At 32.5% G+C, this 21,812-nt stretch overlaps 2 protein-coding genes across 2 annotated transcripts; both read left to right on the top strand.

The window, feature by feature from the left end:
• The first annotated feature begins 3,650 nt into the window (after positions 1 to 3,650).
• LOC137827815 (uncharacterized) lies at positions 3,651 to 5,707 on the top strand. Its single transcript, XM_068634155.2, has one exon. The coding sequence runs from the start codon at positions 3,953 to 3,955 to the stop codon at positions 5,525 to 5,527; it is 1,575 nt and encodes a 524-aa protein (XP_068490256.1). The 5' UTR covers positions 3,651 to 3,952; the 3' UTR covers positions 5,528 to 5,707.
• A 4,709-nt stretch (positions 5,708 to 10,416) lies between these two features.
• FUC95A (1,2-alpha-L-fucosidase) lies at positions 10,417 to 16,840 on the top strand. Its single transcript, XM_068634229.2, has 10 exons — positions 10,417 to 10,655; positions 11,500 to 11,645; positions 11,958 to 12,847; positions 13,035 to 13,167; positions 13,375 to 13,533; positions 14,234 to 14,458; positions 14,531 to 14,632; positions 14,793 to 14,928; positions 15,617 to 15,812; positions 16,333 to 16,840. The coding sequence occupies exons 1-10, from the start codon at positions 10,436 to 10,438 to the stop codon at positions 16,649 to 16,651; spliced, it is 2,526 nt and encodes an 841-aa protein (XP_068490330.2). The 5' UTR covers positions 10,417 to 10,435; the 3' UTR covers positions 16,652 to 16,840.
• Positions 16,841 to 21,812: the final 4,972 nt, after the last annotated feature.

A 21,812-nucleotide genomic window follows, 5' to 3' on the forward strand; every position in this document is an offset into this window, starting at 1 on the left:
ATGATAGAGTTACATGTATTATTTCTCTATACAAATAAAAAATATATATTTATAACAGAGAAAAGTGATTTTGATTTTTACTTTTAATTACAAATTTTGAATCATGGTCATATATAAAAGACCAATTTATTTATACCAGTACCACTTCACCACCATTATCTCACAGTAATATATTTCACATGCAGTACTTGTGGGACACCACTACAATTTATCTAACATAATATATTGAAGAAGGTTTATCAAGCAAAACAAAATAGTTATGTCTCTATGTATATAAAAGTATAAATTATTGTTACTATTTCCTAATAATGAAAAATAGTGAATTTTGGATGTATTAATTAGTATATTCATTGTTATTACGCCTACACGTAATTTTGATTATTTATGGACTAGAATGAAAACCAATTCATCAAGTTTTGATGGGCCTTTGATCCTGTTATTATTACTAAGCTTGAGACTGAACTTTTGGAAACATTGTTATCCCCTCAATGAACCTAACTAAAAGAATAGTATTTATTATCACAAATTATTTTGTATTTTTTAAAGATTAATATTAATTAAAAAAGTAAGAAAATTTCAGCCAATAATATAAGTTATTATATCAAAAATAGATAAGTATATACGGCATCCATAAATGTTCATCTTGTCACATAACAAGAAAATGAGAAAAAGTTATAAATAAAAATAATTTAGAAAAATTAAGACATAAAGATCTTTTTTTTTTTTAAACTACTGTATTATTATCACTCTATATGATCATTTTATTTTAAAAAATAACAATTGAATTTAAAAATATTTTTAAAAATATAACAATTAAATCATTTAAAAATAAAATTATTTTTTAATTTAACACGCACGTTATATTATTATTAAATTTGAGTTGTAAATTAAAAATTTATAATTTTAAATTTTTTATTAAATTTAATAAATCATGGCTGGTTAGTAAAAAGTAACTATTTGGTTATAGATTATTATAAAAATAAATTGGTTATGATAATTATAATATTTGATAATAAATCATAGCTAGATAATAATTTTTGTATTCAGACTTATATATATATTTTTTATTCACTTTATTTTAGATTTTTTTATTTATTTTTTTATTTTTATATGTTATATAGCTAGAGACTTATGAGTCCATATATTTAATACTTTAAAAATATATTATATTATTTTAATATAAAATTATTTTCACCGTTATTTCTTTAAACATACGGATTTTGGTGTATTAAATTTTTTATTATAGTGTTAATAAAAAAATATTTACATTAGTTTATATACTACGATATATTTTTTTATATAATCAATCTGGAATCTCCAACTATCTATTTTCATATATTTAGTCAACAAATATTATATTAAGTATGTGTCTAATTTTCTCCTAAAATATAGTAATAATGTTAATTTTTCAAATCTTAGAATCACACTTTAAATTATATATTAATACACTCTTTCTTATTCACTTTTCCCCTTTTTTTTAAGTATATATTGTGCTTTATAAAAATATTGTTATGTTAAATACTATTATTTTACACAGTGAGACTGAAACAAGATCGATGCTACCGTATTAAATACTCATCCTTATTTAGATGAATAATATGACGAGGATCTAATAAAACATATATCATGATAAAAGAATAAAGTGATATTCAAAATATCGTAGTTACGAAAAAAAAAATAGTTGAGTGTGGTGAAATGTATAATGAAGTTGGCAAAAGATTAGAAGAGTATAAATGTGTCTTTTTTTTGTCTGCAACTATTTAATTGAAAGTTTCTTCCTTATAATGAGTATGAGAATACATTATTAATAGAGTATATTAAAGTTGAGTGTACGATGAATCTAAACTTTTTAGGTGTATTTTTCTTAAATTAGTCATTTTTAAACATTTGCATATGTACTACTTTCAAACGTTGCCAATGAAATTGATGGCAACTTGTTTTAAGCTTGGCGATGCATTAATGAGTATTTAATTGTTATTATTTACCATGCACAATATTATAGCTATTAATGAGTAATTGCTCTTCTTCTAGTGCATTCTTTGCCTCTAAAATAATAGTTTTAGACCTGATGTATTTTGTTTTATTCTCTAATAAATGTCCTCTTTCTTATTTATTTTGTTTACTTTCTTTAAGAGTAGGAAAGCAAGTGATTTGAAATCCATAGTTTAATATATTTTTTCAATGTAATTAAATTTAATCAGGTTAAGTTAAATTCAGTTTATTCTTTTCTAATCAGATTTTAATGGGTAAGGTTTAGGTTGAGACATTTTAAAAAATAATCATTTATTTAAAGAAATCTCTTAAAGTATTTTTTTTAATAATTATAATAAAATGGCCATACTTCATAAATAAATGATAAAAAAAATAAAAAGTCATTATAAAATTATTAGAAAAGTACAATTTTTATCATATATATTATGTGGTCAGGTTATAGCTCATATTCATTAGGTTTAAAAATTGTAAACTTATTTCAAACACAATTTTATTAAAAAATTGGATGATTTGGATAATTTTAGAAACTAAAAAAATTGGTTTATAAATTAGTTTTTATTATTGTTAAATTATTTTTAAATTAGTATCTAATTAGTAATCAATGTTTCAACTACTGATTATTTAGTTTATAAATTTGGTCTCTAAAACCTTAGTTGCTAATTAACTATTTAACAATAATAGAAACTAATTTAGAAACCAATTTTTTGTAGTTTCTAAAATATCTCTAATTTAGTTACCATTACAACTAATTATTTTGGTCTTTAAAAATTGTTCCTACTAGGGAGATGTGACTTACAGAACTATTGAAGTCTTCTTCTCCTTCCTTCGGTCGGGCAGGTGACTGGGTGATGAACTGTGATTCTTCTCGTCTTCTTGCTTATCCTTCGGTACTCGGCACTCGGTCGTCGGGCGAATCACCGGATGGTGGGGGTACCTACGAAGACACTCCGACGCTCAAGTCAATAAAGCGGGTGGTCAGCTCTTAGGTAGGTGAACGGTAATAAATGACATACCTTACTCCTTGGAATGCGTGCTATTTATATTATTCTAATGGGCCTACCTTGTTGGGCCCGCTTAGGGTTGCATTACCTAATTCTTGATGATAGATTAACTTCACTGATCTTGGTTTGAGCGTTAGCTGTAGTAGGGATCAGCCGTCGGCCAAGTTCCCATGGTGTGGGTCGGCCATCGGCCAAATTCCACTGGCCTTGGTCGAGTCATATAAGGTCTCGGCCAAGTCTTATAAGGTTTCGGCCTTTCGACCAAGTCTTTTAAGGTCTCGGCCTCTCGGCCAAGTCTTCTAAGGTCTCGGTCTCTCGGCCTTTTGGCCAAGTCTTCTCATGGCCTCTTAGTCGTTTCGGCCAAGTCTTCTAAGGTCTCGGCCTCGCCCATACCGGTAAAAAATGAATTTCTATTTCATGATTTTCTTGTAGTGATATAAGCATTACAAAGATGAAAAAAATGGAAGAAAAAATAATTAAAATTTGTTTATGTTTTTAATTTTTTTTTCATTATTAAAATGCTTACTAAGATGACTGGAGGGTTGTAGAAAAGACAATAAAAAATAACTTGTTTTATATATTGATTTGTCTGATTGATAAAGAAACTTGACTGGGGCACACGTGTAAGGCGCAAGACCCCATAATGTAACCGTGACAAAACATGAGTCTACGTATGCAGTTATCACATGGCCATGAAGAATTTGAACTGAATTCTACAGCCATAGAAGTAGCAGAAGATGAAGACAGAGAAAATGAAATCAAAGTGGCGCCATTAATGAATCCAAACTAAACCTCAAATACGACACAAAGCGACCCTTACAACCACCAGTTCCTCATCCCTGCGTGGCTCAAACTGCTTCCAAGTTGGCAACTCCGTTATCATTCGTTCGCTCCTTAAAACCCCGTTCACCCTCTTCACATAACCTAAGCTTTCCCCATACACTCCACAACCAAACACCATGGATATTTGGTCCTGGATATGCGAGCTCCCCAACTCGGTGGAGTGGACCGAGTCTGACTCGCCACTCGTCTTCGAACTGGCGAGTGAAGAGAAGGACAACTCAGCTCGTTCCATCCACCTGAAAGCTGAGAGAACCTCCGGCTCTGACTCAGAAGCGGTGGTCACCTTCACCGTATGCTTGCAAGGCTTTCACCCACACAACGCCCACAAGCCTCTCTGGGTCTCCGAAAAGTGCCACCTTTCATCACAAAACCCCTTCCTCCCTCTCCTCCTCCAACTGCTCCAAGAAATCATATCCCACTCACCCAATGCGCACGATAGCACCTGCCCCCGCTCCCAGCTCCAGAAACTCAAGCCCGACCCCATCGCATGGATCATGGACTCCCACACACCGGAGTCCCTCTCCACCTTCTTCAACCTCGTCTTCACCATGCGCCTCTTCTGGCTCTGCGCCTTCCACGCGCCCCCGGAAGCCGGCTCCCTCTACTTCCACTCCCTCCTCACTCCCACCCTCGAAACGGCCTCGTCCAAACTCGCCTCCATCCTCCGCACCTTCTTCATCACCGTCGGCGTCGACACCGAACTTTGCTTCATGCGCACCCTCGGTTACATCATAACAAAACTTCACATGATAAAAGAACTGAGCACCGGGCTAGGTTTAAAAACGCTTTTGCCTTCTCCCAGATTCTCCTACGCGACGGAGGCTCACGGTCTCTGGATTCTGAAGGGTTACTCCCCGGTGATGAGCATGAAACTAGCGCGAAGCAACGCTAAAAAAAGTCAATTCTGCGGCATCGACGCCAAGGAGTCAATTCTCCGTTACGCTCTGGCGCACCACCAACTTGAGGCACACGTGCAGATAGAGTACAGCGTTGGATTCCGCGACGGGTTCATCCACGTTCGTGCACGTGTGGACAACATACGCCTCCAGGTGGCGAGGTTAGGTTTCAACCAGAACGACGAGGTGGATTTCGTCGAGGAGAAGCACTTTCCGTCGCGGGTCCGGGTGTGGGTTGGCCCGGAGATCGGAGCTACTTACTGTGCTGGGCTGAGCCTGGGGCGGTCGACGGAGAACAAAGAGAGCGAAGTGGAAGTCCAGAAGGTTGTGAAAGGTAGTTTGGAGAAGTCGCAGGGCTCTAACGTGGTAGCGTCGGCGAGGTCGTCGAGGAGGACGCGGAGTAGGAGTTGGAGAATGGACCAAGAGGCGGAAGGCAACGCAGCCATATTCGACGTGGTTTTGCATGATAGTGGTACGGGTGTGGAAGTGGGGGCGTGGAAGGGCACAAGTGAAACGGGTGATGCGCATGTTAATGGACTGAGAGGGCGATATGTGAGGGGAAATAGAGCGTTTACTAAAAGCGGAGCGGTGGTTATCGGCGGCGATGAATATGGAGAAGAAGTTGGGTGGAGGCTGAGCAAAGAGATGGAAGGGAGTGTGTTGAAGTGGAGAATTGGCGGCGAGTTTTGGCTTACTTATTTGCCGAACCAAACACAGGCTTCTTATTTTGAAACTAGGTATATTGAGTGGTGTGATGAAGTTGACTTGCCTCTTATTCCTGGGAAAACAACTTAGCTGCTGAGAAGTTTCTGTACAATTAGCTTTGAAATTAGTGTGTTGGTTGTGCTTAAGTTCTATATGTATTTCTAACAGATGTTTTATCTGTCTTTTTATACTTCCGTATACAACTACAATGTAAGAAAAATAAAGTTTAATGTTGATATACTAATAAACTTTTAAATGTTTTTCACTAAACTTGTTTCTTTTTTTTTAAATCTATCTCTTATATTGAATTTTAATACATCTTCTTCAACATCGATAAAATATGATAACATGTATAAATGATGAACATTTTATTTGGAAATTTAATTTCTATATTTTCCCGTTGCAATTTGGTCGGGGCTTCACCTAGGTATATAAATAAAATAAATTAAATGCAATCCCATTTTTTATATTATAACTTGGTTTTAATTACTTTTTATCTATATACTTGTACAATCTTTATGTTTAATACTTGAATCCTAAAACTATTTATTTTAATTTTTACAGGGATAGTTGTAAGTAATATAAAAGATAAAAAAAAACTTTTTTTATAAAGTTAAGTTATATTTAAAGTTTATTTTTTATTATTATGATATCGAAATCATTTAAAGCCTATGAAAAATTTATTTGATTAAACATATCACTTTCAATCATTCATTCATATATGAGTTTGTGAGTCTTGGCGTTAGAAAGTGTCGGAAATCACCACATCAATCATAAAATGCTGATAAAAAAAAATAAATTAAAATTTATCTTATAAATCAATTTTATAAAATTAAATTAAACTTAAAGTTCTCTTAATATTTATATGTATACTTAGAAGATATTATTAAATAATAATAATATGATAATCATCTTATTTCAATCTCATGAACACAAAAACTAGCTATAATTCTTTTTGGAATATTTTCTTTTAGTTTATTATATTTTCATAAAAGTTTATATCGTCTCTTAATATTTTGCTAGTTAGTTTTAGTCTCTTAATAACTTTTTTAGTTAGTTTTTTTACTGATGTTTTTTTACCAATTTTAATTCATTAATATTGTTTTATTAGAGTTGTAAAAAAACCAAAAGTACTATAGACAATCTAAATCAATTAAGGATTTGGGCCAAATCGAGTTTAAAACTTAAATCTTTTTTATTGTGAGAGAATATCTTATCCACTGATCACATATTCATTCAAGCTAAATTTGTAGTTTTTCAGATCCACCAACCCAAAATGACGTCCCCTATAAACCTAAGAAAATAATTTCTTAAAAAATAATTGAAAGTGAGTAAACTAGTGGTATATGAGTAATTAAGTTTATAATAATTATTTAATTTTATTTATACATTTTAACTTTATAATATAACTATAAAATAATTAGTTTTCATGTATTATTTTTAAATTATTAAAACGAATTAACATTTAATGTCTAAATTTAAGAGTTAATGGCTTTTAATACTTATTGTTAGATTTTTTTTATATGGGTGATTAAGTTCACATGAGGTATTGTGATGTTGTTAGTTGAACAAAATTTATATACCGAGAAATTGAATACAACATTTAATCAATTTTAAGAATTATAAAATTATATTTTTAAAATAATTAAGATGTCCATATAATATGAGATTATGTTAAATTTTTTTAAATATGTTGAAATAGTTTCTTTTATTCATATTTATATCGATTTATTTAATTATATTTAAATAAATCAAAAGCAATGTATATATTTGTATGATAATAAAGATATCCAAGGAACAAAAGTCAAAGATTAAAATAACTGTATACATAAATATAGAAATATATATATATATATATATATTATTTTTTATTTTTTTAAAATACAAAAATTACTTAAGATACTCTCTCGTTGAAATACATTATTAAATGTTCCATGTTTTTTTTTATAAGATTAATACCTTATCCATTACCCATAATTAAACCTACCCCGGTTAAGACCTTTAATTATGAATGATTATTACTAATTATAATTTCCATTATTACATTAATGCTCCCACAATCGATTCCACCTGCACGTTAATTCAAGATCATTGTTAAACCTAAATTTTATACAGTACATGACAATTAATTTATGTTGACCTTGGTCTAGGCCCTTTTTTTTTTTTTTTATCTTTGCCTATATTAGAAGTTACTTCTAAATATTCGTGTCTTGCACATTCATGAAGGCAAAAAAAATAAAAAAATAAAGATTGTGTAATAAAATAAATAATATAGCTGGAAAAAATTTAATATTACATTTTAAAAAATATTATATAAACAATACTAACTTTATTTGTAATTAAAAAAAAAAATATAAAAGTGGTATAATTAAAACGACACTTTAATATTTTATTATTAAAGTGAAAAAATTATATATAAATACAAAATTGGTTGTTATTTTTTATTTTAATATAATTACCCTTCATTTTAGATTTTTTTATTATAGTAAGTTCAATTGTGTTTTATTTATTTATTTAGTTTTAAGTTTTTATGTTTAACTTATTAGATTCTTTTGTATTTAATATCTAGAGATTGAAGAGTTCCAGTGATATATTTGGATGATGGACTTTGGGTGAAAGTTAAATTGTCCTTATTTTATTTATGAGTTGAAATTATTTGTGAGTATTTTTACTTCTATTTCGATAAAGGAAACTATTTTTATTTTTCAATAGAACCATAAGTTATGAGATAGTTATAAAATATGGATGTGAAGATAATGTGGTTATCAATTTTAAGTTTTCTTGTAGGGTTGTTTTGAGTAAATGAGTGTGTTAATTGAGAATGAATGTAAATAACTATTAATTTTTGAAAAGATAATTGAATGAGTTGTTCAAATTGTATTATGAATAATTTGAAGTATAAAGATTTATGAGTATTGATGGTTTGATTTTAAAAGAAATTGATTTGAAAATTATAAATTCACATTATTACATAGGAGCTTAATTAGAATACCTCTACAACTTTCACCGAACAAGTCAATATCAATTTTGTTTTGATATTTTTGTAAAAATATAGTTTTTTATGAGACTCTACTAGTATTTATTTTGAGTATTTCGGAATCATATAAATTAAAAGTTTCAGTGATGAAAAAAGAAATTCATTATATTTAAAATTGGAATGTTACGTTGTTAAATGATTTGACAAATTCACATATTGCTAATGCAAAACTTTTCAGTAATTTGTATACACATATTCTTTTTTCCTTTTAGAATTTATAATACGGACAAACATTTACAAAATGAAAATTACTCAGGCATAAAAAGTATTGAATTATATATCTTAGTCTGTCTGTAAGAAATAAATTATTTTGTGAATTCATTATAGACAAAATTATTCAGTATTTTTTCAATCAATTATATGAAATACATTTTACATAAAGTGATAAGTGTTTTGAAAATAATTTATTTAATTTTACATTCAAAATTCTTAAACAATAAGAAAACACTTGACATTATCTTAAGAACATGTGATGAAGTATCTCTAAAAAAGACACGAGAGTGAACATTGGATAGCTGTCATCCCTCTCCACACCTCTCACCACAATCACATCACATGCAACATATTTCCAATTTTTTTACCCAAAAACACCATTTTTCGAGGTTGATGTCATATTATAACCAGTGTATCAAACTAACTAATTTTTTATTATGCACTTTAGTCCCTGTGTTGGACTCTAAAAAGTTGGAGGTAAATCACTTATCATTATTCCTGTTATTAAATTTAAAATTTAAAATTCAAAATACTGTTTTCTCTAGTTGTTTTAATCCTTTTATAAGACTAGTACTTTATTTTTTTATAAACTATTAATTTATTAAATAAAAACATTTCATATAAAATATAAGTTATTAGTAAGATTTGGTATGTTGGGTAGTTGCATTGTCGGGTGGGTTCCTAAGAAAAACAGCGTCTGTGTGGGCCTGCAAACGCGTGTCCAATTTAAAGCAGTCTCTGTTACTTCTCTTCATTCACAGCTAATTCTGATTACTTGCTTTATCGTTTCATGTCACATTATTAGCAATTCGTGTAACATGAATTATGAAACAAAGCAATTAAAGGAAATAAATTATATTTTAAATATGAAAAAAAAGTAATGAAAAGGGAATTCCACATTGTATATTTTTAATTATGAATAATCTTTTAATAAAACACATCAATAAAAGAAAGAAGCTATAATTTTTTTTTTATCTTTAATAATATTTATGAATGGTGTGATAGTGACTCAATAATGGGATCTAATAAACTTAACAAAGTCGAAAATAACACTAACCCTAAATCCTAAATCCTAAACCCTAAACCTGATATTATATATTTATGAATAGTTCTATAACGACTCTTTATAACGACTCCGATAATAAGTGACCTCATAAATAATTCTGATAACATATTAAAAAATGAATTTTAAGTCTAACTTAACCTTTGACTTTAAAGATGAAATTTACACTCACTTATATGCTATAAAATGTCATAATTTTTACGTCTATCTAATATATATATATATATATAATATAATTTAATATCATGAGATATTTTTTGAATTAAATTATAAGTCTTCGGACAAAATTCCTTATTTATATTAATAAATAATATAATACTTAGAAAAACATAATATTATTTATTAAATTACATTATTCTAATGATCTATATAATAAAAAACAAAACTTTTATTAGTCCACAAAACGCGTAATATTATGATAATAGATATGAAAATATAAATAAAATTAGTAATTTTAGTTCCTAGACATATGCAGCATTCTGTGATTATAATGTTTAAAATAGTGAGAAAGCAGAAGAAGTAACTGAGAAGGCACAATAATTTGTGGTATAAAATAGTATGTGGAAACTGAGTCTAATGAGATGCACCGAGAGTAGAGATAACAACAACTATGAGGCACAGTGATGAGCTTCTTCTGCACCGACCTCTTCTTTACTTTGTCTTCTCTTGCTCACTATGCTGGGCAATGCAAGAGGGAGAAGGGGTTACGGTGCGCAACACCCCACAGAGTAGCTGGTGGAAGCCAAGTTCAAGCAATGCAGGGGATGATGAGTCTCCTCCAAGGCCCTTGAAGGTTACTTTCGCAGGGCCTGCAACGCACTGGACAGATGCCATCCCCATTGGCAATGGCCGTCTCGGTGCCATGGTTTGGGGTGGCGTACCCTCCGAACTTCTCCAGCTCAATGGTATTCTTGCTTTCAAACTCTAATCTCAAAAGCTTTCAGCTTTAATTGCTGTTACTTCGATCCAAAGGCCAATGAAAGTGATGTTTTTCTTATATGCTTGTCATAAAGCGTTATGAAGTATATGTTTCATTCCCCCTTAGTCAAAGTTAAGCATTTTTTATACCCTTTGTCACTAACTGACCCTCTGTAAGTTGCATTCTTAAAATTCACTCAGTTTGTGATTGATGATGAGAACAACACAACACACCTACATATTGTCCTTAATTTCTTCAAGATCTTTGTTGGGATCCAATTGTACGTATGGGACTTGAGTCCCGATTAGAAGTATGGCATTCTAGTGTGGGGTTTACTCTCCACCTAGAAAGGCTTGTTTTTCTGGTGTGGTTTTACTAAGGTTCTTTTGTTTTGATGATTTTTTTTGTTAGAGACTTGTAAGAATAAAAAGTAATAAAGAAAAGCGAATTAAGCTTCTTCCATGAGCTCAAACTAGCTATCAATAAGTTAATTTATAAAAACTTTCTCATTGGATTTCTAGAAGTTTTAATTAGGCGTAAACTAAAATTAGCTTATCAGAGGAACTTAGTTTTCTTCTTCTTATTTTCTTCATCTATAAGTATTCATGGAAAAGTTTATTCGATAAAGATCTAGGAGAAATTTTCGCTCTGAAAGTTTTTTTTTTGTCTAATGGGTGACACTATTGGCATTTCTATTTGTGAAGTTATATAATTGTGATGAATGTCAAGGACATGGTCATGGTTTACTATTTTATGCAAGGTGAAACCAATCTACTATGTGTTTCTCTTTCGTTAAGCATTCTAATGTGAAGATTTAAATTTTCTTGTAGAGGACACACTTTGGACTGGGATCCCTGGAGACTACACCAACAAAAGTGCTCCACAAGCACTGGCTGAAGTCAGAAAGCTTGTTGATGATAGAAAATTCCCTGAAGCTACAGCAGCAGCTGTCAAGTTGTCAGGAGAGCCTTCCAATGTATGTAATATATCACAATTCATATAACCATCCTTTCTCTAAGTTTTGAGGAACTATACTATTTGCTAAACTGATGTTTGGGGTTGACATCCAGCAATATGATATATAAACAGAGGAATCTGATTAGGTGCTACTTTTCTACCATACAAATCTCATAATTTTATTATTCAACTAGTATTCATGCCCCCAGGCCCCCCTTTTAAATGTGTGCTTATTGGTGCTCTCATTTGGGATATGGATTGGTGCATGAGAAGGAAGCTTTATACAATCATATGACACTCATTTTCCTAACTGTTATTTCTTACTATGAAGGTATACCAACTTCTCGGTGATATCAAGATAGAGTTTCATGATTCTCATCTTAAATACTCGAAGGAGTCATATCACAGGGAGCTGGATTTGGATACTGCAAGGGCTAAAATAAAATACTCTGTGGGTGATGTAGAATTTACGAGAGAACATTTTGTTTCTAATCCAGACCAAGTAATAGTAACAAGGTTGTCTGCAAGCAAACCCGGCTCATTATCATTTACAGTGTATTTTGATAGCAAAATGCATCACGATTCAAGGGTAAGTGGCCAAAATCAGATAATAATCGAAGGGAGATGTCCGGGTAGTAGGATTCAACCAAGAGTGAATTCAATTGACAATCCAAAGGGAATTCAGTTTTCTGCAGTTTTTGATATGCGGATTGGTAACGGGGTTATACAAGTTTTGGATGAAAGGAAGCTAAAAGTTGAAGGTTCAGATTGGGCTGTTTTGCTTTTGACAGCTTCTTCTTCCTTTGATGGCCCATTTACTATGCCTGAAGACTCTAAGAAGGACCCTACTTCTGAGTCCCTTAGTAAAATGAAGTCTGTGAAAAAATTTTCATATGATGATCTTTATGCACGACACTTGAATGACTATCAAAATCTATTTCATCGCGTCTCATTGCAACTCTCTAAAAGCTCCAAGACTTTAGGAAAATCTGTTTTTTACAAAAGGCAATCGGTTTCCTCCCAAACAAACATCTCTCAAAAGGAAACTGACACAATTCCAACTTCAGCAAGAGTCAAATCTTTTCAAACTGACGAGGATCCTTCCTTTGTTGAGCTTTTGTTTCAATATGGTCGATATCTGCTAATCTCTTGTTCACGTCCTGGAACTCAGGTGGCAAACCTACAGGGTATCTGGAACAAAGATGTTGAGCCTGCATGGGAGTATGTCTTCCCTTCTCTTTTCATCTCTCTTCTAGCAATAAAAAATAAATTGTATACTGCAGTTTCTTGTTTATAAGGCGGCTTAGAGTTTTCACATGGATATTGAGTATTAAATATAATATGTAGAAGTAATTTCATGACGAATTTCTTAAAGTTTGTAATTTTTCTCCTTTTGTACGTCATCCAGTGGGGCTCCTCACTTGAACATTAATCTTCAAATGAATTATTGGCCAGCCCTTTCTAGCAACCTACATGAGTGTCAAGAGCCCTTATTTGATTTCATTTCGTCTTTGTCAGCCAATGGTAAAAAAACTGCAAAGGTATTTTGTTATTTTCCCTCTTTCTTTCATATTATTCTTGGCATTATATTTAAGAAAGAGATCCATCCTTTCTGCTATCAGTAACTTTTTATCCTGTATAACAAAGCAAAAAGACAAGAACATATAGTCTACCGTATTACCATTTGCACACCATGTCATGAATTTTATATGCTCTAGCCTTATTGTCCTCTGATCTTTTGCATACAGGTGAACTATGAAACAAATGGTTGGGTTGCACATCAAGTTTCTGACATATGGGGTAAAACATCAGCAGATAGAGGTGAGGCTGTTTGGGCTTTATGGCCTATGGGTGGAGCTTGGCTTTCTGTCCATTTATGGGAGCATTATACTTATACAATGGACAAAGTAAGTTCTGATTTTTCAGAAAATTATCTAATCCTTGATTTAAAGTATTAACTAAAAACTGATCTTGTGAAAAGTTGTTTGACCGACCAGTTGTTTTAGGGGGACTAATTTTAGATAGTTATTGAAATTATTGATGATGAACTGCTATACTTGTATAGTTGCCTGTTTCATGCATGCAATTATCTGTGTCTATTTTCATGGCTTAATGATGTCTTGGACCTGAAATGTTGGAAGATGTTATTCATCTTCATGTTATGATAGGGTTCTATATGACCAGTTGACCTATTTTTGGTTATTATGTTTTATGAACTCAATATAGTTTCAAAATTGATATCAATCCAAATAATGCCTTGATCAGCTATGATGATTAATAATTCCAGGGAGCAACATACTGTTTTCAAATGGATTTTCAAACCACAACCAAAAACTTTAATTATAGATTTCAAGTTTCATTTAAGGATGACACTTGTTTACAGCCATTGTTACCAAAATACCTTCGAGGTTATAAATATAGACTAGTATTAGAGTATTAGATACGCATACCAAAGGGATGGGGAATCTAATATTTTATCATGGCACATATAGCTATATTTTTATTTGTAAATGCTATATTCATACATTGTATCTGTTTTGTGAGTATCTTGTGTGTGTATCGATTACTAGGTAAGTGATGGTTGAATTTTCTTTTTTTTTATATTAGGATTTTCTTAAAAATAAAGCGTACCCTTTGTTGGAAGAATGTACATCATTTTTGTTGGATTGGTTGATTGAAGGCCGTGGTGGATTATTACAAACTAACCCATCAACTTCACCAGAGCACATGTTCACTGCCCCAGACCGAAAGCCTGCTAGTGTGAGCTACTCATCAACCATGGACATTTCAATCATAAAAGAAGTTTTCTCTATAATCATTGCTGCTTCTGAGGTGAGCATGATCTTAATATTCAAACCAATACTAGTTTCATATTGTCTTGGTCACTAAATATCTGAAAAACAGGTTCTGGGAAGACATAATGATGCAATCATCAAAAGAGTCACCGAGTATCAGTCTAAGCTTCCTCCGACAAAAGTTTCTAAAGATGGTACGATTATGGAATGGGTAAGCAATTATATTTATGATCTGTATTCCTTCCCTCCATCCATTTAATGTCCATTTGGCCAGTTCTTGTCATCGGATATTTTATTCTGATTTGCAACGAACAAGTTTGACTGTTTGCCAGCAATTCCATGTTGACTATAGCGCCTTACTTATTTTGCAGGCAGAAGATTTTGAGGACCCAGATGTACATCATCGACATGTTTCACATCTGTTTGGACTATTTCCGGGGCACACGATTAGTCTTGAGAAAACTCCAGGCCTCTGTAAAGCTGTGGAATTTAGTCTAATTAAAAGAGGTCTTTTATGAGAACTTTAAGAGCTAAAATCTTTCAAGGGATAATATTTTTTCCATGCAATATGTATGGAACTTATTTATTTTGTTGAAATTTCATATTCTTAGGTAAGTTGGAACAACCATATATAATTATTAATAGGTTTAATTACTCATTTCTTCCATGTAGTTACAACTTTTAGTCTCTATACTAAACAATGTTTCCGTTTAGTTACTATAGATATCCTTTTTAATCCATTTTAGTCTCTATAGGTATCATTTTAGTTCTTTTTAGTCTCTAAGACTAATACGGATTAAAACTGGTTGTACAGAAATTAAAAAAAAGTTTTTGTACTTATAAAGTTCAAATGAATAATTTTAACCTTATTAATATCCCATTTGAAAAAACTTGTAAAAAATACTCTCTAATGGTGCTGTGTTTTTTTTTGCATATGAATAGCTGAAGTGCTTTTGTGTGTTGAGACTAGAGAGAGTACTTTCAACTATGTACCGTCTTAAGGCCTCTAGTTAGTTTAGTCGACTACTATAATGGTTCTCCAGGAATTATGTTTACTTCTACCAAATCATGGATTAGTATGTTAATTTCAACCTTATATATATAAGTACATAATGTAAATCTGTATTAATTTTCTTCTTCAATACTAAAACAGCAATTCAACAGTAGTTGTTAACATTCTTATTCTGTATTACAGGAGATGATGGTCCAGGATGGTCGACAACTTGGAAAGCTTCATTGTGGGCACATCTTCAGAATAGTGAGCATGCATATCGTATGATAAAACACTTGATTGTGTTGGTAGACCCTGACCATGAAAGTGATTACGAAGGAGGACTTTATAGCAATCTGTTCACAGCACATCCCCCTTTCCAGATTGATGCTAACTTTGGGTAAGGCTCAATTTTTGTAAGGACTGTAAGGTATCTTGTCAATTTCACTTTCATCGCTTAAAAAAGTTTGGGCTGTATATTTATTCTCTCTCATATCTGGGGAAGGAAGGGATAACAGTTGAGTTTCAATACCAAGAAACTCAGTAGAATTTCAATTTCTATACGTCATGTTAAGGCTTCAACTTTTGTTTCATGAGTTCACTGTTATCTGATAAATCGTACTGATGCAAGAAGGTTTTTCCCCTGTTTTTAAACATTTGTGCAATTATCATATCTTGTTGAATCTATTCCATTGCATCTTATCAACATTATAATCCTAGACTCTGGCTCTTAATTTCTTCTGTAACATCTTAAACAGAATAACTGAGCATTTCCGTGAGTGTGAAAACTTCATTACATTCTAAATCTTTAAGTTGACCCACAGGCATAGTAGTATGTTTTAGTTGACCCATATTCTTGGTAACAACTTGGTGAGCTACTGATAATTCTGTGGCTGAGAAAAAGCACTTTTTGGTGGCAGTTTTTCAGGAGCAATAGCAGAAATGCTTGTTCAAAGCACTATGAAGGACCTCTACTTGCTGCCGGCATTGCCACGCGATAAATGGGCCAATGGTTGTGTGAAAGGATTGAAAGGTCGTGGTGGGGTGACAGTGAACATTTGCTGGAAAGAAGGAGATCTGAGTGAAGTTGGGCTTTGGTCAGAAAGGCAGAAATCCCAAGTAAGACTACATTATAGAGGAACCGTGGTGTTAACAAGTTTGTCACCTGGCAGAGTTTATTCATATAATAACCTACTGAAGTGTGTGAACACATACTCCCTCACAAAACTTAATCCTTGAATCTTCCCATAATACTTCTAAATAACAGCCATTGCTATGTAGTTTGCCGGATCAAGATACAATTATCTTGCTTCCTAAGATTATTCTTTTCATGTAACAGCAGAGGATGTAATTTAACCAATAATTTTGTTGTCATTGATGCATTTGTTTTACGGTTTAATGTGTAAAATCTGTGTAATGTTATTGTCATTCAAGTATTCAACCTCACACGGCTTCCAGAAAAATAAAAATTTTTATAAGCAAATAAAAACACAGTCAACATCTTAAAATTTATTTCTAACTACTCGAAAATAAGAAAATATCACACTCTTCACCATATTCAAAAATATATTTTTACATATAGATTCTTCACCATATTCAAAAATATATTTTTACATATAGATGCAGGAGAATAAGTTGAACAGTGTGACTTCACCATATTCAAAAATATATTTTTACATATAGATGCAGTATAAGAAAATGATAAAAAAATGGTAAGAAGAAAATATGTTTCTTATTCTCTTATGTGTATATTACATCAGTCATGTATAGGAAATATATAGGGAGTTTCTCTCTCCCAAATTACAATCTAATTAGGTAGGATACTAATCATGAGATTCTATAATTATTAAATTAATTGCATATAATTGGTACAATATCGTCAAATATTGCATACAATAATTGCATATAATTTTATAATTATTATTTCCTTAATACTCCCCCTCAAGTTGGTAGGTGAAGATCAAGAACCCCCAACTTGTGTCGTAGCGTCAAAAATCGTTCCTTGCCCAATGCCTTCGTAAAAATATCTGCGAGCTGATACTGTGTCGGTACATATGAAGGACTGATTATCCCAGCTTGTAATTTTTCTCGCACAATGTGGCAGTCTATCTCAATGTGTTTTGTGCGTTCATGAAATACTGGGTTTGCTGCTATATGTAATGCCGCTTGATTGTCACAGAAAAGTTGAACTGGCAAGTTACATGACACCTTTAAATCCTGCAACAGATATCGCAACCAAACTATCTCCAAACAAGTATTGGCCATTGCGCGGTATTCTGCTTCCGCTGATGATCTTGATACGTTTGTCTGTTTTTTTGACTTCCATGAGATAATAGATGAACCAAGAAAAATGCAATATCCAGATACTGATCTCCGAGTTGTCTGACAACCTCCCCAGTCTGAGTCGCAATAAGCTGTCAATGTCAGATTGTTTTCGGATGGCAATAACAATCCTTGTCCTGGTGATCCTTTGATGTACTTTAGGACTCGAATTGCGGCATCCCAATGAGGTTTCCGTGGATCCTGTATATATTGACTTAGGGTCCGAACCGAAAATGCTATGTCAGGCCGAGTAACCGTGAGGTATATCAGTCGTCCCACGAGTCGCCTGTATTTGACTGGATCCTTTAATAACTCTCCATCGTCTGGTGTGAGTTTTAGGTATTGTTCCATTGGAAATTTGTCTGGACGAGCACCTGTGAGTCCCGTATCCTGCAAAATATCAAGCGCATATTTTCTTTGGGACATGTAAATACCAGCTTTGGAACGGGAAAATTCAATCCCTAGAAAATATTTTAGGTCTCCAAGATCTTTAATGCGAAATTGTTGTAATAAACAATCTTTAACACGCTGAATTTCTGTCAAATCATTTCCTGTCAGAAGAATATCATCCACATAAATCAAAAGGGCAGTAAATGATGAGTTATTTTGTCTTGTGAATAGAGAGTAATCTGTCTTGGACTGTTGAAATCCTACAGATTTAATCACATGAGAAAATGTTGAAAACCATGTTCGAGATGCTTGTTTGAGACCATAAAGGGATTTGTTGAGTCGACATACAATGTTCTCCCCCTGTCGATGATGTCCGGGTGGCAAGTCCATGTAAATAATTTCATGCAATGTGCCATGTAAGAAGGCATTTTGCACATCTAGCTGGTGAGTAAACCAATTTCTGGCTGCTGCAATGGTGAGGAGACACCTCAAAGTTGTTAATTTTGCTGTTGGTGAAAAAGTTTCAGAATAGTCGACACCTTCAATCTGAGTGTACCCCTTTGCGACAAGGCGCGCCTTATATCTGTCCACGCTACCATCTGAGTTGTACTTTATTTTATAAACCCATTTGCATCCGATGGGTTTCTGTCCAGCGGGTAACGATGTCAAGGTCCACGTGTGATTTAGCTGCAAGGCGGAAAGCTCTTCGTCCATTGCTTTTTGCCAATTTGGATCAAGGATAGCTTGAGCATAAGTGTGAGGTTCTTTGGTGACTGTGATGTTAGCAAGATATGCACTATGTGTAGAAGAAAATCGTGAATTAGAAAGAAAATGATGCATAGGATACCTGGTTCCATTCTGTCGGTCTTGGGCAGTGGTCGAATGATTGGCTTGGGATCCCGTTACGTAGTCTTGAAGCCAGGAAGGTTGGGTTGATGTGCGACTGGATCGTCGATTGGAGAAGGTTTGGTAATGGGTGTTAAACTTCTTGGCATGGGAGAAGAAGGTTGGTCTACTGGAGGTTCAGGTGTATTATGACGAGTAGGAGAAGAAGGTTGGTTTGATGGAGGTTCAGGTGCATTGTGACGAGTAGGAGAAGAGGGTTGGTTTGATGGAGGTTCAGGTGTATTGTGACGAGTAGGAGAAAAAGGTTGGTTTGATGGAGGTTCAGGTGTATTGTGATGAGTAGGAGAAAAAGGTTGGTTTGATGGAGGTTCATGTGCATTGTGATGAGTAAGAGAAGAAGGTTGATCGAGTGAATGTTGGACAGGAGTGGGTAAGTCAATGTCAATGGGCAAAATACCTTGTAATGGAGGTGAGGATTGTGTCTGTGACTGTTGGCAGAATGGGAAAACACTTTCATGGAAGATGACATCCCGACTTGTAAAAAAAGTGCCTGCATCTATATCAAATAATTTGTATGCTTTTTGACTGTGAGGATAACCAATGAAGATGCATTGTCGGGCACGCGGATCAAATTTTTGCTTAGGTGAAACAACAGTTGCGTAACAAAGGCAACCAAAAGTTTTTAGGTGAGAAAGTGAAGGTGGTTGATTATATAGTAGCTCAAAAGGTGATTTATTTTTTAGTAAAGGTGATGGCAAGCGATTAATGATATATGTGGCGGTTAAAACGCATTCTCCCCAAAATTCTAATGGTAAATTGGACTGAAATAGGAGGGCTCGTGCTGTGTTTAAAACATGTCTATGTTTGCGTTCTACTACCCCATTTTGTTGAGGAGTGTAAACGCAAGTGCGTTGACATTCAATACCTTTTTTGAGAAAAAAAATCATACATTGAAATAAATTCCAGTCCGTTGTCAACGCGGATGGTTTTTAATAGATGCCTGAAATTGATTTTGTGCAAATGTAATGAATGACTCTAAGAGATGTTGGGTTTCAGATTTGTGATTCATAAGAAATAACCAAGTACATCTAGTATAGTCATCGACTATAGTGAGAAAAAAACGTTTTCAAAAATGAGTTGGGGTTTTATGAGGACCCCAAATGTCACAATGCAATAGATTAAATGGAGAATGAGATTTTATTGTGCTTAAAGGAAAGGGTAGCCTTGTCTGTTTAGCTTTGGGACAAATACTACAATGATTATGAATGGGAATGAGATTTTTACTGATAGGGATAGGTAGTAGGGAAGATACAAGTTGTAGACACGCTGGAGAAGGATGTCCAAGGCGCTTATGCCATAAATCAGGATCGGTCGATATTTGAGATGCGTGGGCTTGGTTTGGAAGAGGGGACATGTAGTATAAGCCTGCGTGTTGTTTACCCGAGCCAATCATCCTCCCCGTAGCCAAGTCCTGTAAAACGCAACCATGTGGAGTAAAAACGACACAACAATTTAGTGAACTGGTTATCTTACTAATGGACATGAGATTTAAATTAAAAGAAGGAACACAACTAATCATGAGATTCTATAATTATTAAATTAATTGCATATAATTGGTACAATATCGTCAAATATTGCATACAATAATTGCATATAATTTTATAATTATTATTTCCTTAATATGTTAAGAAGTGGACTTTAAGCCTAACTCAACCCCATAAAACCGGCTCATGGGGGTGAGGTTTGCACCCATTTATATATTATGAAATGTCCTTATCTCTAGTCGATGTGGGATTTCCAACATGCAGGAGAATAAGTTGAACAGTGTGACTTTTACCAATAGAAATAATACATTTTTGTAGATTATTCCAAAATATATGGAAGTGTAGTGTAATGTGACATTTTTGTAGATTATTCCAAAATATACGGAAGTGTAGTGTAATGTGACAGTTTCCACAACATAGAATGTGTAAAGAAAAAAATCCTATTTCTTGATGTTCACTTAATATAGATTAAGAAAGACATAGCAATAATTTAAGTGCATAATATGCAAACTAATAAAAAATGTAATATTATCAAACTAAGATTGGATCTTGTTCTTTAATTAAAATTTAGTTTTATTTTAATAATTTATGCCTATCATTAAGATGAATTTTTAATGCATTGTTTATATGTGATAAAAGTAAAAGGTAAATCAGAATGACAATAGAGAAAGAGTAGAAATAGAATGAATTATGGTGTTTTGTTTGGATTTAAGAAATAGATGGAGAAAAATGTTGATAAATTTAGTTCTTCCAAAACTCGTTACAAAATAGGCCAGTTTTTTTAAGTGGGATTCCCCCTTCCATTTTCCCATTTATCTTTATATTTTATACATTTATAATTTATCTTTGAAGATATTAAAATAAAAGTTTAAATTCTTGATACCAATTTAGTTCTTTAAACTAAATATTCAAATCGAGTAATATAAATAAAAAAATTCTATAAAAGTGATTATAGTGATTGATACTAGTCATCATATCATATAAATAATATGAATAAAAATGATTAAAAATTACGTAATTGGAGAGAATAGTTTAGGACGCGTTGAATTAAAATTTTCCTAAATATTTTTGGAGAAAAAAAATAAAAAAGTAAGTATTTTCATAAATTAAAAGTAGTTTATATATAAACTACTTAGTAAAAATTCCTTCGTGTAATTTTTTCATAATTATATTGCGAGTTATACATAAACTAATTTAGGTCATAAAAAAAAACTTTATTTCTTATATTTTCTTTGAGAAATATTTACGGAGTTCATAAAAAAATGTCCAAAAAAAATGTTACATGGTTAAAAATTGGA

The sequence above is a fragment of the Phaseolus vulgaris genome, chromosome 7, assembly GCF_051622355.1.
Source record: "Phaseolus vulgaris cultivar YP4 chromosome 7, ASM5162235v1, whole genome shotgun sequence".
NCBI lineage: Eukaryota > Viridiplantae > Streptophyta > Magnoliopsida > Fabales > Fabaceae > Phaseolus > Phaseolus vulgaris.